Raw genomic sequence first — 15,833 nt, 5'->3', positions numbered from 1 at the left:
GAATCAATTTTCTTTATAGTAATTTTACTTTTCAGCTTCATATCTTGGTGTCATCAGCAAAGGTGGATTTTCTTCTGGGACTTCTGCTGGGAATAGAAAATAACAAAAAAGGGATGATTTAATAATTCGAGAATAAAAGATAAATGTGGAACCAACACCACCACAGATTCTTATAGCACAGAGCTATTTAATGGTTTTTGTTTAAATAGCTGCAGTAATCTTCCAGTCAGCATTCACTGGGAAGGGGCTAATTTTTGTATTGTTAGAATAGGTGACAATATGGATTTACACCAACAACAATTATTCAAATAATAAAACATAAACCCATAAACACTTCGTTCTAAATCAAGCACTATTTTGGGTTTTGTTTGGGTTTTTTAGGTCATTAATTTACTGAACCTAAAACTTATATTGGTAATAAGATAGTTTTCTACATATTAAATCAATTTTATATTCAACTTCATGCAAAGTCCAGTGCTGCATCTTGGATAGGTCTGAATGTGCTAGGTTTTTTCTGAGTTGTTTCTCTCATTTAAATGGCCTTACCATTAACACATTTAACATAATCTTACTCAAGCATGTTCCACCCATTTGTTTGCTATATACCTATGCAGTTTCTATCTACCTTTCCTCTCTTCTGATGTCAGAAAAAGAATATAGCAAGTAGGGAATGACTGCAATTTATTTCAGTATATAAAAGGAGCATATAAGAAAGACAGAGACTTCTTTTGAGGGTCTGCAGCAACAGGACAAAGCACAATGGTTTCAAATTTAAATATAATATCATTAAAGCAGGCATAAGGGAGAAATTATTTTGTCTGAGTGTGGTGAGACACTTGAACAGGTTACACAGGAAAGTTGTGGATGCCTACTCCCTGGAAGTGCTCGAGGTCAGATTTGGGCTTTGAGCAGCCTGATCTGTTGGGAGGTGTCCATTGTCAGGGGCGTTGGAACTAAGTGATCTCTGAAGTCTCTTCCAAACCAAACCATTCTATGATTCTTGTTCCTGTTTCATAATCTCAAACTCCTGCCTGTAAGAAAGGCAAGTGACAGTATCACTAGAGGCAGAACAAGCAAGTAATTTCCTATGTGAGATGTTCAAGTCTGGCTTTGTGAAAACTAATATTCTCCTATGGATACTATGGATCTTCTTTCTGTGGTGTTACATTGCAGGTGGTGTCTACAATATTATCAGATAACTTATTTTTAATAAGTTATACATAATTGAATACTTTTGATACAAATTGAATACTTTTTCCCCACTCTAACCTATTTTTGAATAGCACATAGCAATATGAGAATACTGAATAACTGGCACATTAGCCAAGTTCAGCTACTAGCTTTTTCTTATGGATGGAATCTAAGTTACACAAAACTATAAATCTAAAACTTTCAAACAGTGTATCACATCCAAATAGCATGCGCAATTTCGTTCTTCAGTCCACTGTGCAATAAGACTATAAAGTAAAAAAACTTTTATTTCTGGCTACAAATCAGGGTTTTCTCTGAGACACAGCATGTCTTCCAGCTGCTATGCACTGGATGTCTGATATAGATCATTCAAGAAACACATCATTCATGGCAGCAAGAAACTCAGCACTTGCATGTTGGTATTATGATGCTGTTTTTTCAGTGTCTTAAATTCTTACCCATTGCAGACCAATATGGATTCATTTTGTACATATGAAAATGTGTGTATATGTGTATTGAGCACTGCTGTGAGTTTCTCAGTTTATTTCCTGGTTCATTCCAGGGGATGAGGGACTATTTCTGGAAGTGAAGGAGAGCAAAACATTTAGCTCTCTTCTTGAGTTTTGATCAGTGTGGTGCCAATCTGCCCTCTCAGGGAGAGTCTTGAAAGTGTTGGACAAATGTGTATCTGCCCACAGGTTGTTTTGCAGTGTGTTTCACAGAATCATGATGTGCCTGCCTTGCCTTCTCATTATTTAGTCTTTCTAATTGATTTAACATGACAGAAAAAGGAACAAATTTTTATATTATTAAGATGCAGTACCCCTTTGCAATGTCAATGTAGATGTATCCTTGAAAGGACAAAGAGACAAGGACCTTGAATCTGCCTTATTTTAAGGCCTGATTGTAGGCTTTCCTCATGAAAAGGCAGACATTTCTCTCATTTAGGGCAGTCTTTGGGTGTGTATTTTAACTGTAAGCAGGGCTTTGCTGGGCTTCAGCTGAATCAGGCTGCCAGCTTAACAGAGAGAGCTGTGTGCCTGTGTTGCCTTGCAGTAGGGTTGCATGCAGCTGTGTGATGTACCAAGAACTGGTCAGAAGGAACTGTGAAGCACACTTTGAAGTAAAATGACTTTGAAGGTAAATCAGTTTTGAGGCCTCAGTATCTCATATCTCACATTGAAGTTCCAGCTGGAAGCCAAGGCAGATACACAATTTCCCACTGAGCTGAGGTTTCAGCATTATGAGTATCAGATATGCAGAATTAGCACAGATGGGGATTTTTAAATTTGCTCTAACTTTGATATCAGGGATTATGCCTTGCTCTGGAAAGTATAGAGCAAGTTATTAGGAATGTACAGGGTGGCTACATTTTGCTACAAGCAAATAGATTTCTCAGTAGTAAGCTGAGTAAATTCTCAGTATGGTTTACATTTGAATGACAAGCAAGCTATGTATGCGGATAACCTAAATGAGTTAAATTATCTTGAATGCAAGCTTCTCCTTGTAGTAAAATGAGTTACTTCATTGCTCATCAGTATTGGCCCTAATTTAAAAGTCAGGTTTGCCAGGCTCTGAAGCACTTCATTTCTCATTTACTTAAAAGTTGAAGACATACTCAACAGCATTGAGGGGTAAGAACATAAGATTGATCATAAACACACAAATTTAGCTCCTAATAAGCCCTCAGTGAATATCGTAGTTATTAATAACTCTCTGAATACTGTAGTTGTTAATAGCTCTCTGCCACATAAAGCTGAAGTATTCTTGACTCTGTAATCAAGGATGCCTTCTCATTTCATTGTCTCACATAAAAGTACAAGCTGGAAGCAAAGCAACTGCAAAGTGTGACTATTTAGGGGATCATTGAGTAGTTTTTAATCCTCAGCTTTTTTTTTTTTTTTTTTTTTAATTAATTGCTGAATTTTAAATGAGAAAAATCAAACTCTAGGTTAAAATTATGTCACTTCTTAGATAAGTATTTTCTTACAGAAAAATACCCTTCATTGGGGAATGACTTACAATATCAAAGTGCAATCTTAAATCTGATTTTAAGGCACATTGACCACTCCATCAATTCTGCTTCTGCAAGCTCAAGACCCTTCAGGAATTCAACTCAGTTCCATAAAAATGTACTACTTGCTTCATATTCACAAGTAAACATAAAGAACTATCTGTGCTTTAAATGAGCAGTCTCATATGAGAATTACTAAAGGTTGCCTTTGGATTGATCTGTCTCTGCATCCACTTTTTAGACCTCATAATCAAAATATATTACTTAAATATCTCTTCTTATTTTAATAAGGAAACTATAGCAATTTTTCACTTTAGGCAAAAGAGATCATAATGTAGGTATGATGTGGGGGTTCTCTCCCTCCCATGATGCCTACCCTATCTGAATTCTTTTATAAGGTTGCTTTCACATTTGATATTTTGATATCATTACTTTTCTTTTGTAAGAAAGAACTTTGCACATCAAAAGCTGGATAGAATAAAGAAATTTCTTTGCTGAAATACTATCATGTCTCTTTTGGTGAAGGGGCAACAATCTAATATAGTCAGGGGAAAATGCTGTAGAAGAACCATCACCAATGAAGACCTGTGAGTAAAGCATATTCTTCATAAAAGCACCCAGAAACCATCCCTGTCTGAATAGAATAAAGGAATAATTACATTAATTTTCTGTCTCTTCTCATAACAATGCTATGCAAGATGTGTGGATTTAAAATGTATGAGAAATTCAGTGAGTTCCACAAAGAAGCACAGTGTCTTATTTGTAATTCCAATGGAAAAAAAAAAATACCAGCAGAGCCTCTAGTCATGTTTATTACATATGGTGTGATTTTCTAAGGTGCAATTCAAAATTAAAACAGAAAATCCCCTAAGCTTCCCAGAAACTAGAGCAGGGAATAGTTTTCATATCACACTGATATTTTATAGATACATTTTCTCTACCCTGAACAAAAAGTGAAAAAAAAATATATATATAAAAAAAAAAAAAAAAAAAGTTTGAAACAGATTATCTGCCATTCACTAAATGGCAGATTTAGTGGCACTAAATGGCAGATCTCTTCATTTAGAGAATTTCAAAGCACTTTTATAACAATAATTTTTTTAAAAGTCTGTAATGAACTTGCATTTTGAAAATGGGCTAGTGCATAATCTTTCTAAATCTCTAGTTCATTGTACAACTCCAGTACTAAAAATCTCTAGAGGAAAAAAAATAAATAATTTATGAGCTGGCTATAGACCAGATTTTTCAAATTCTCTCCAGTGTTCACTAAAAAATCATGCTCCGTGAGTTTAAAACACTAATCTGATTGAGTACAATGTGTCATATCTCTTCAAATATTAGGCACAGCTTCTTTCTGAGGAGGCAAGATGCCAACAATCTATCATCTGTCTCTTCCACATTGGCCAAAGCACTGAAAGGAGTTTGATCTTCCAGTGTATCTTGGACAGAGATACACTGTCACTTTATTTACTTTGTCACTTCAGCCTCCGAATTTAATTCGAAGCCTTCAAATTTAATTCTTACTTCACTCAATGAAGTGTGTTTTCACTTATGAAAGCAGATTTCTCCTGTGTTCTGTGTGTGTGTAGGCCTGTGAGAGAGCTAATTTCTGAAATGAAATTTCATGTTTGAATTCTACACCTCTTTAAGGAAAATTAAATTACTATGAGAAAACAGGATGGTTTTCATCCCAGGATCTCAGGAGTTTTTTTCTGCAGCCCTCTAATTTCAATTAAATGTATTTATTTCACATGCTTCATTTAATTTCTCATGTACTTCATTTTCATATAACATTTCCAGAGTAAGTTAGAGCTTTGTTTAAATATTTTTTAGATTCTCCAGTTAATGTTTTTAACAAACTTGTTCTCTGTAGTTAGCCTTCTTTTTCTTTCTTAGTGTGAAGGATAGAAAAACACATTATTCTGAACCAGTTATATTACAGAGACAGCACCATTTCTAAGAACAACCTTCTTGATTAAAGCAAATTGCAAACTTTTTTTTTTTTTTTTTAAAGCCTAAGAAAGGGCTTCAGAATTTATGTGGTGTATGAATTACCAGTCTGCAAGAGCTTTTCAGGATGTCATCCTTTCCAAGCTGATTTTCTTTAACATGGAGTGAATCTACACTTTTACCTTTTCTCTGTTTTTTTCTATTTTGTTTCATGTTGCTATATTATTGCAACATTCTTGCTTCTATAGAGGCCTTCAGTTTACTTTTCTTCCAACTGCCCCCCAGAAAGTCCTCTCTTGTCCGAGAGGGGTGGAGCTTTTAGCTCATCATAAAATGCCTTTTTGGGAAGGAAGCTGGTCATATTGTGAGGAAGGAGTGCTTGCATAATGAATGAGCAGTAAATGCAGTTTTGTTGCCACTCCAGTATCCCAGGAAAAAAGCACATCTGGGGCTGTACTTCTCCTCAGTGAAAAGAAGTGCAGAAATCTTCTCTCCATTGAAGAGGAGCCTTTAATAAAGTAAAAGACAACAGGAGGAGCCAGGTGTAAAAAAACAAAGATCAGCATGGTCTAAAACCCCTTTGAAACTCATTTTTATCCAAACATATTGATATGTGCCTTACAGGTTCCTTTGGGAGGTAAAAGTCTTGCGCAACAGGGATATTTACAGTCAAAGTCAAATTTACAGGGATCATATGCACCCCGTAAGCCACGCCTACTCTATTCTGGTGTGGAATCCTATACCTCTTTCCCATTCCTATTCATTGTCACTTCTAGCAACATGTTTACTGAAGGTTTAAAGACTAGATGGTTAAATCATGTTCGAAATTCAATTGTGTAGAGAATATCCTGCAGTCTTATTTGGGCTTCCTTGATGCAAAGTAGTACAAGCAACTTTTACTAATGTTGTATGAAATTAACAGCAGTTTGGTCACTGGTCCCCCAAAGCAGCTCCTATAAACTAATAGTGACTTTTAGGTACTGTGCTGTTTTTGGTAATTCTTTGCAGTTAGTGCGAGGCTAAGACTTTGTTTATCCTCTGTCAGAAAACATGCATTATGAAGATTGTCTGATTTTCATTCCTCTAGATGGTCAGCAATTATTTATCTAGTAAAACATTCTGATTCAGCTAATTTGAAAGTTACAATTTTTAAGGGAAAAAACTGCTATGATGCAAGACATGGAGAACAGCAATATTTTACCCACCACAGTCCTGAGGAATAGCCTTTTTTAATATCTGGGGGAAGGGTTCCAACACTAATATTCCATGTAAAGTCAATATTTATTTCTGCTGATGGGTGATCCATTAAGTACAAATATTGGCACTGAGGAGGAACATAAAAATTAGTTCCTTTAAAGTCCTAGAAGATCAGCATGAAAAGAAACCAAAATTATTTCTTAGAGTGCATTTGGGAAATGAGATTTTTATTGTGTTTTCTCAGCTGGTGTTGTGCAGGATCAATAAGGTGAGTTAAAATTTGGGGGACATTTCTGCTAAAATCAAAATCACCCACAACACTAGTGCTCCAAATAAAATGAACTATTGTAGAATTCTCCTGAATCACCAATAGAAAGGAGTTTTGAGTTCACCAAGAAGTGTTGGTCTTCCTCAAATCCAGACTATCAGTGTGAGTCTTACTTTTGTTAGGAAATCCCCAAGCTGATCATTAGAATGACCTGCCCTACAATACATGGGAAACGAAGTAAAAACTTTGGAAATGGGACACCTCAACATGATCAACATGTTTCTCTAAAACAGCATTTTCAAATCTGTCTCTGATGGTTTCTGCATTTCCAGTCCTTCAGACCTACCCAACACAACTTGCAGTGGCTTGTTTTTTAGCTCGTATTTGCTTGGCCCGTGGCTGAAGTCATAATGTTCCTTCATATCTGTTTTTCTACTTCATTCTTTCTTTTTGAATTTCAGACTTATCAACGAGTCTTTGAGGGACCAATTACTAGTTACCATACAGAAGACATTCACGTATACCCGAACCCAAGCACAACACCTCTTCATTGTCCTCATGGAATGCATGAAGAAGAAGGAGCTGGTATGTTCACACTTTCCTTAAAGAAAGCTCAAAGCATCGTTTTGATCAAGTCGTTCAGGTCAGAAGTCTTTCCTCTTGAAGGATTTCACCAGTCTTATTACTGAGATCCAAACTCTAAAATATTATATCATGAAGACTTTTGTTTGCTTTAATCTGTATTTTCTAATTTAAAGTGATTAATCCAATAGGTCTGTTCCATCTGTGAATTCCTCTAAATTTCCTTTGACAGGACAAAATCCAGGTAGTAGAGTATAGATATTATTACTTTCCAGTCAGCCTCAGGTGAGCCATGGTTAAATTTCTGCCTCATTCAACTACAGAATACCTCAGTAGGAACCATAATTGTTTATCTGTCACTGGAATTGTATTTTAAAGATGCTGTCACATCACAAGTATCACTAAGGCTATCATTTTATTACAGAAATGTGTGACCAAAACAAAACAAAACAAAACAAACAAAAAAAAAAACAGCTTGTCCCAAGGCTCCTGTTCTGCAGTGGCAAATTTATCTTTTTAAAACATGCTTACTTTTAATTTCTTGAAGAATGCAAAATCTTTCAACAATTTTTGGGAGCTTCAGATGGCTGGTTTTGTAGAAACACTTTCTAAAGCAGAATATATTGTAAAAACTCAGAATTCAAAGCCAGGGCTTGTACTTTTTACATGTCTGAACAAACAGGTTTTAGTTTTGAAACCTAATCTTACTTGGAAGCTTGGGTTTTCATTCACATTGCAGCTTAGTGGAATTCCAAGCTAATGATAGCCTGCAACACTCAAGAGGAGAGACTGACTCAGCTGTTTTACAGAAACTTCATTTTCTGAAACTGAGTCCTTTGTGATTTCATCCTCTGCAGTGTCTTTTAATTTTAGTTGAAAATATGGCATAGAGTAATTAAGAGCTCTGAGCAGTATGGGGAAAACCAGTTCAGAAGTATTTCAAAAAAAGGAAGCCTTTCTAGACTGATCTTTACTGAGAAGCTAAACAGCCCTTTTGATGTTACCTTGCCCATCACTTAATAAAAAAGAACCAACACAAAATTAAAAACAAAACAAAACAAAACAAAACAAAACAAAACAAAAAAAAAAAAAAAAAAAAAAAGAAAAAAAAGAGAGAGAGAAAGAGAGAAAGAGAGAAAGAGAGAAAGAGAGAAAGAAAGAGAAAAAGAGAGAAAGAAAGAAAGAAAGAGAGAAAGAGAGAAAGAGAGAAAGAGAGAGAGAAAGAGAGGAAGAGAGGAAGAGAGGAAGAGAAAAAGAGAGGAGAGGTCTGGAGATATGAAGCACTTTAAGAAAAGAAAAAGGAACCACTTCATATAGTTCCTGAAAATGCTTTAGATTGGGTTATAGTTCAGAAGTTCAAAGTGTTATTACTGTCTCATTAAATAAATTAGTCTTATTATTTTCCCTTCAAGAGAGTAATTCTGATGTTCTATGACAAATACAGGCTGCTCCTGTATTTGGCACATTAACATCAGCTATAAAGACTGTGTACCACTTTCTTGGTTGTTGTTTTGGGTTTTTTTATCACTGCCATTACAGTTTTCTGCTCTATTTTTTTCTATAAATAGTTGAAGTTTCAGTTACTACATGAAGCAAACTGATATTGTCTCTGCCTACCACTGCATTACAACAAGGGTTTGCAAAGCTAAGAGTACATGGATGGTGGTCATAGGTCTATGTACATGAATTCTTGAAACTCACTTGCATGTAGAGGCAACACACACAATATAATTAGTTTCTTGCTAAAAGAGAAAAAATAAAATCCCATTTCTGTCTCATGTCAGCAAGTAATGGGTATTTTTCACTTGCCACTCCTTTTCTCTGTTATTTCTGTACTTCAGTGTATGGTCATTGTGACAAACATATGGCTGTAGGGATAGCATAAATCTTGCTTTGTGTTTTCTGAGTATCTGTGTACAGTGATAGATGATTCCAGGTGACTTCATTACTACCTTGGGATTCTGGTGCTGTCAGATTGAACAAAGCAAGTGTCATGCTGAAGGAGGTGGGTGCCTTGAGCTCAGATCAGGACAACCTACGTCATTAAGATGCTTGCTATTTGCTGTGGTTTTATTTCAGACAGAGATGGATTCGAACTGCTCGTAAATGCACAAGGTATGAGCAAGCTCTAGCATTGATATTCCGGTATTATCTTACCAATGCAGTGCTCTGAGTCAGCTTATTGGTTACTTACCCAAAGTACTGAGAAGCTGTTGAGCAATTTAGCCATTTCTTTTCTATGTTTACTATAAAGTCTATAATATAGGTCTGTAACACCTGTTTATCTTCAAGGGGTTTGGTTTGGTTTGGTTTGGTTTGGTTTGGTTTGGTTTGGTTTTGATGAAAAGGCTGGGGCAAACTTATCTATGTTGCTGTAAAACTATACTGGGAAGAGCTTGACTTCATACACCGGCTGCAAAAAACATGGTGCTTTTCAGCTAGATATGCAGGCTCAGTGAATTTTATGCTAATTAAACACTGGCTGCAGCTGTTTATTAGCATACACATAGATATGTTCTGAATTAAATATTAGCTAGAGCAAATGAACTTTTAAAAATTTACCAGCATGTTGTCACTTTCTGGCCCTTCACAAAGTTTGAAAGTTCATTCAGATCCATTTTTTTATAGAAACTTTTCTTCCAAAACAAATTATTTCAGATGTTTTTTTTTTTTTTTTGTTGATGGATTGTCTTTATAGGGAAAGCAGAAGGCTCGGTGACTTTTCAAACAGTGAAAATCAATTGAAGGTCCTACAGGAGTAATAGCTGAGGCAAATGTATGTTATTTGGCAGTAGAGGTCTGGAGCAGGAAACTATTTCGTAAATACCAGCCTGTTGGTTGCGGAAAAAAATCATGTCTCTCCCATGGAAACACTTGTAGCATCTCCAGCATGAAGTGTGGTGATGCTAATTACTCCTTTTCATCCAAATAAAGGTGCCATTCTTCTTCAGCAGTGACTGTAGCAACTCTTCTAATTTTGATGAAAGTTAAATTTGCCACCAAGTGAGTGGAAATCAGTAGGATTAGTCTATTATGTAGGCCTGACCTCTGTAAGTAAGTGTTAAGGTTCTGATTACCGGGTACTTTTAAAGTGTGCAAACATTTCAGTTCTTTTTGCTAAGGAGATAATAGCCTTTGCCATTGACTCCACAGGGAATGAAAAGCAGGTATGGAGGGAGGTATGGAGGTATGGAGGGAGGGAGGTATGGAGGTATGGAGGTATGGAGGTATGGAGGTATGGAGGGAGGGAGGGAAGGGAAGGGAAGGGAAGGGAAGGGAAGGGAGGAAGGAAAGGAAGGAAGGAAGGAAGGAAGGAAGGAAGGAAGGAAGGAAGGAAGGAAGGAAGGAAGGAAGGAAGGAAGGAAGGAAGGAAGGAAGGAAGGAAGGAAGGAAGGAAGGAAGGAACAGGAAGAGATGAAAAGAAAAAGAATTCAGGAAATTGGAAGGGTTCATAAGAATTTATAAACACCAGAATACTGTTCAGAAACTTTTCGTGCTTCCTGGCTCTGTTGTGTCTAGGGAGCGGTAATTTAATTTCCCTTTCCTAGAAAATATAATTACTCTTTCTGTGGCTTCACAGGGCACAGAGACCCGTTCATTACTTCTGTAATATCTTAGACATAGCAGAGGAGCTCACGATATGAGATGCAGGTTCTGTGTAGATGCAACCATAACTGGAAATTGATTGTCCTATAGGAATAATTTGCAGTAAGATCTCCTTGACAAGTATTACCTACTTAGTCTCAACAGCAAGTCAGCTAGGAACTTAATGATTTGTGGCTTTTTTTGTCAACATAATTGTCATAATAATCATGATATTGTTGTCAACATAAATACAGAATAAGCATGCACCTGCATCATCCATAGCAAAGTGACCTGGGAATCCAGGTACTGTCATCCTATTTGGAAATATGTTGCAAAGCAAAAAGAGAATTAAGGTTTAAGATGTAGCAAGTGTGCCCAATTTTAATAACATTGCCACTCCAACTAATGCACCATACTTAAAGGCAACATGTCCAGTTCAGATGTGCATTTAGACCAGCAGAAAACATTGTTTAGGGCAATGACTTGAACATTGCTTTTAAGCATATACAGCAGTGGAAATGACCAAACTGAATTTTTATTTTCTAAAGTAACAGAATATTAGGTCTGTTCATCCCAGTTACGTGCTTTTTACATCCCTTGTGGCTTTTTTAATTAAACTTTTCCTTGAGAGACAATTCAGTTTCACATTGCTTAGTGTCTATGAGCAAGAGGTGTGTTACAGGTTAAATTCTCTCACTAAAAGCCCAGAATGGCATTATCTTGGCTGCTTTTTTCAGAAATTGTCCATTACAAGACTGCAGTGTCACAGAAGAGAAGAGACATTGCAGATCCAAGGTTGGGCATGAAAAGGAGCCTACAGTAAGCCCGTCTAAGGCTGTTCCTTGCTGCCAGTTCTCCCAGTTTCCCAGAATGAGCTAATATGACTTGTATGGAGATACCCACTCACATAAAGACCAGAGATAACTGAGACTCTAAGTGTAAAACAAAGATCAAATGGAACACATGTGGTTCTTATTCATGTGTTCATTTATACACACATAGATAGAAGTTGACTCATTTAACACCTTCCAGTCTGTGTCATGGATGCCTGCTTTTCTTTCAGAAGATGAATCTTCTCTGGGAGACTCAGGTGGTGAATTATATCACCTAACATCTCTTTTTGAGAGCGCTGTATTCAGGCTTCTTTTCAACATCTTCTGAATCACAGTCATAATTCATATATCATCAGTGGACCAATGTTTGAGGATAATAGTTGCTTTGGTAGCAGTGGAGTTAAAAAACTCTACACTAGGTTTCAATTGGTCTTAACTCCTGTTACTTGGGATCCAGATGTCAGGGCCTTAAGTGATTAAGCTTCATTATTTTATGCACTATGCTACTCATGTCCCTTTCTAACTATTAAGTCACTTTATGTTTTTGAAAGAAATTCTATAAAGAAAGTCTTTTATCAATACGCCCAAAAGTCTTCTCTACAGAAGAGATGGATGAAGTGAACCACATCACAGTTAACTTCACATTTCTTTCCTGAGTCAGAGTGATGGAAGAGCTTGAGTCAAACACATGTTTGAATATAAATGCCCATCTCATTGCATTTCTCCTTTTGTGGCTGTTTTTAACCAGTTCCAAGACTGCAAGCCTACATGTAAAAACATCTGTGTTTGTCATCACAGTGCTGCTATGCACAGCCCACTACTTTAAAAGACAGCATCCCAGTTCTATTCCCCTGCTTACATGCTTAGTGATTTTCAATTTATATTTACTCACGATTCTTTAGCTTTGAAATCAGGGACTGGTGTTTCAGTGCCAGAATAGAGTTATAAATGGCCCAAAACCTGTTGTTTAAGATAAAAGGATTGTTTTCAATGTTTTTACTGCCAAAACTTTTTTTTTTTGTTATTTATTACAATGGAAAATATGCATATTGCATTCCAAAATGTTGACAGTGCTGTACAGATTTAAAAGTTTGTGCACGTTATGATATATAAACCTGTTTTTACATGGATCAGAGTTGTGAGATTTCCATAGCCTGTTCTATTCAGTCATTAGGGGGCTGACACAGACAGCTCTCTCACTCTGGAACAAAAGCTACAAATTATGGAGGAAGCCAAACATTTCCACTGATGTCTTTCAAATTCTTTTCTGTGCTCCTATATGGCTCCTCAATTGCAGAATTTCTGCCTTTCTAATAAGCACTGTTTTTCTGGGGGGTTGTTTTTTTTTTTTTTTCCCTGCTTCTTACCAAACAATGAGTCTATGACAAATTACTGGATCAAAGTTGATCAAGTTACTGGATAAAAAATGTGAAGTGTTGCAGTGCTGCCACAACACAGGAGGAGAATGTAACATTTTAAAACTTTCCAACCCAACCCACAGTCAAGCTTCTCCCATCATATCTTCTCCCTTACTTCTTCATTTTGAGTTCTTTCTCACTCCTTAGATTAGCAGACCACTTAATTTAGGTATTCCCTAAATCACTTAATTTAGGTGTTACCTAAGTGTAATTGCCTCTTGTATATATCTGTTCCTGAAATTCCTCTTATTTGGCCATCCTCTGACTTCTGCAGCATTATCCACTGACTCACTTGCTCACTTTGATCTTTTTTATTACTCCACATCAAGCAGCTTTTCCCCTGAGTTAAACAGGATTATTCATCACAAGAAAAAAAAAAATGTTTTCCCCTCTCATCTGAACCATTTTGAGTCTTTGTATAACTGACCTCCTTTAATGTTTCATTTTATCAAGCTCTCATTTTTCTTTTCTGGGTAATTTTCTTCTGAAATATTCAGGTAGGCCTAGCTAAATTATATATGCTAACATGTACTCTTGAAGGCATTACCTATTTTGCTTAACCAGACGATGCTTTCAAACAGAAGAGTTTCAGGTTGTTTTCGAAATTGCTTCTGTGGGTTTTTTTTTGGTTTGAGAGGGATATAGTTTTTCTGACTTACATAATCAAGATGCATGCACACCATCTTTGTGTTTGTCAGAGGAGAGATTTGGAGACATAAAAAAATTTTCTGGATATAGCAGAAAAAAACAAAAATTACTTTGAATGAATTTTAAATCACCATATATTTTCTCCTGGTGTCATTGTGTGCTATGAATATAATATGTAAAGATAGCACTCTTGGCTGCTTTCTCTGCTCTCATCAATCCTACCCTGCTTTTTTCCTCTGTTTTGAGCTATCCATTATGTAGTCGAGAGGCACTGTCAATCTGAGGTGTAGGGAATGATTTCGTCACCTCTCTTCTCTTTCATGACAGAGGGTAAAATACCTTTCTGGCCAGGTGTGAACTACATTATCCCAGCAGATTTTGATGTATTTCCTCTTTCTAAAAAACATTCCTGTGTAATATAATATTTTAGAAATTTTAAGTACAGCCTGGTGCCTCATAGCTTTTTAAATTAAATCCTGTGCCCTTATACTGGCCTTAACAAAAGAAGCTCTTCCATCTCTGTGGATTTTTCAGAGTAAATCCTGGAAAAAACATGGTGTGGGGGCAGGAAGGACTCACTTTTTTGTTGGAAAGGCATTAATAGAGGAACAGAATATGCTTGTAATTGAGAGTAGTTTTAATGTCCTGTGATTAATTTTTAAAAATGCTGTTTTAAGCTATTTCAGATCTTTTTTTTTTTTTTTTTACACTGATTCCCATTCTATGACCTGGAAAATTCACAGTTAATGATTGTGGCTGCTGACTATACCTATTGCTTGTCATTCTAGAGGAAAAATCAATGTCTTTGGTGTATTGTGCAAACCTTTTTTCAGAATAGCAGCTCATAGTGGTGAAGGTTTATCATTTATATATCCATCTAGACCTGAATAGAAAACTGACAAAGCTCTGCTGGCTTAGAGAGGATTCTGCAAACAAAATGAACAAAATTTTGTGTTAAGGAATTTCCTATACATCTATATGAGTTGCTTATCAGGGCACCAGAAAATACTTCTGCCTGCTTTCTGCACACATCCTGCCTTAGCCACATCATAGCTCTGCTTCTTCCAGATTAGACATGTAAGCAGCTACTGAGGAACCAGACAGGGGACCAGGTTGTAAAGATTGAGAAATTTCACAATTAGAACCTATAATAATGTATTGCAACATACTCCCTGTCCTCCTAAGTATTTCAGCTGCCACTTCAGGGATCATCTCACCTATGACAGCATTTGCCTTCTCTTTGACCACATCTTCCCTTCTCAGCATCTAATTGACATATTCTCTGCATAACTGGTCCTTTGATTTGGCAGCTGTTATTAAGGAGACCAAATGCACACATCTGTTTATGGATAGTTATGATGTGCATTTCTAAGGTAACCCTGCATTTACATGCATAGAGAATCTGGGAAGCCCTAAATGGAAGTGTAGTATCTGTATCTCTGTCTGTGAGTGTGGAAATCTCTTTGATATTCACTGTTCACAGGTGAGACAGTGTTGTATGGCTTGGCCTATGGAAGCACAATGTGTCATCAGTGGGAAGCCGGGTAACAGCAGAATGTATCATACTGGGTCAAACTGACCCTGTTGCACCATAAACTCTGTAGATGAGAGGTAAAAGAAGGGGGAAAAATCATTTACCATACCAGAATAGAACAAGTCCTAAACAGAAAGCAGAGATATTTTGAAATTAATGCTTTTGGTAGAATCTTAGGTCAGATAATCTTTCCCCCTTGCTCCCCCTACACACTAACCTCACCACTCACCCTGCCTTGCTTTCTATGCTGCTGCAATTTTTTTCTCCATTTCTTTTTTTACTTGCTTTCTACCTGCCCTGCCTGAAAATCAGGTTTCTATCCTGCTGGACTGTAATTATTGCTGGCAAGTATCACAGAGTGCTGCAATCATTGTGCTTCCCAAGAAGGTCTGTTTTGGTTCAGTGATTTCCTAGCACATTTTCTCAGGAAGAATTAGAACACAGCTAATGTGTTTTTTTTTTCCCTGGAAGCTAATACTGTTCATACTAAGATACTCCAGTAAAATCTGCAATGAGATAGACTTTCCCGTTAGGGGACTGAATTGTTGTCTGTCCCTGCTTTCAAGGGCAAGCCTCATGCTTTTCATTTAGACCAGTTTTGTGGAGGCAAATG

General features: G+C 36.7%; 1 protein-coding gene across 1 annotated transcript in view; it reads left to right on the top strand.

Annotated features, from left to right (window-relative positions):
* Nucleotides 1–15,833, top strand: part of TRPM3 (transient receptor potential cation channel subfamily M member 3) — a 341,963-nt gene that overhangs the window by 260,163 nt on the left and 65,967 nt on the right. The window contains exon 8 of the mRNA XM_030466889.1: nucleotides 7,082–7,205. Within this exon, the coding sequence (XP_030322749.1) occupies nucleotides 7,082–7,205 (124 nt within the window). The remainder of the gene's footprint in view (nucleotides 1–7,081; nucleotides 7,206–15,833) is intronic.

Source organism: Calypte anna, chromosome Z (assembly GCF_003957555.1).
Source record: "Calypte anna isolate BGI_N300 chromosome Z, bCalAnn1_v1.p, whole genome shotgun sequence".
Lineage (NCBI taxonomy): Eukaryota > Metazoa > Chordata > Aves > Apodiformes > Trochilidae > Calypte > Calypte anna.
This window is presented reverse-complemented; position numbering and strand designations above follow the sequence as displayed.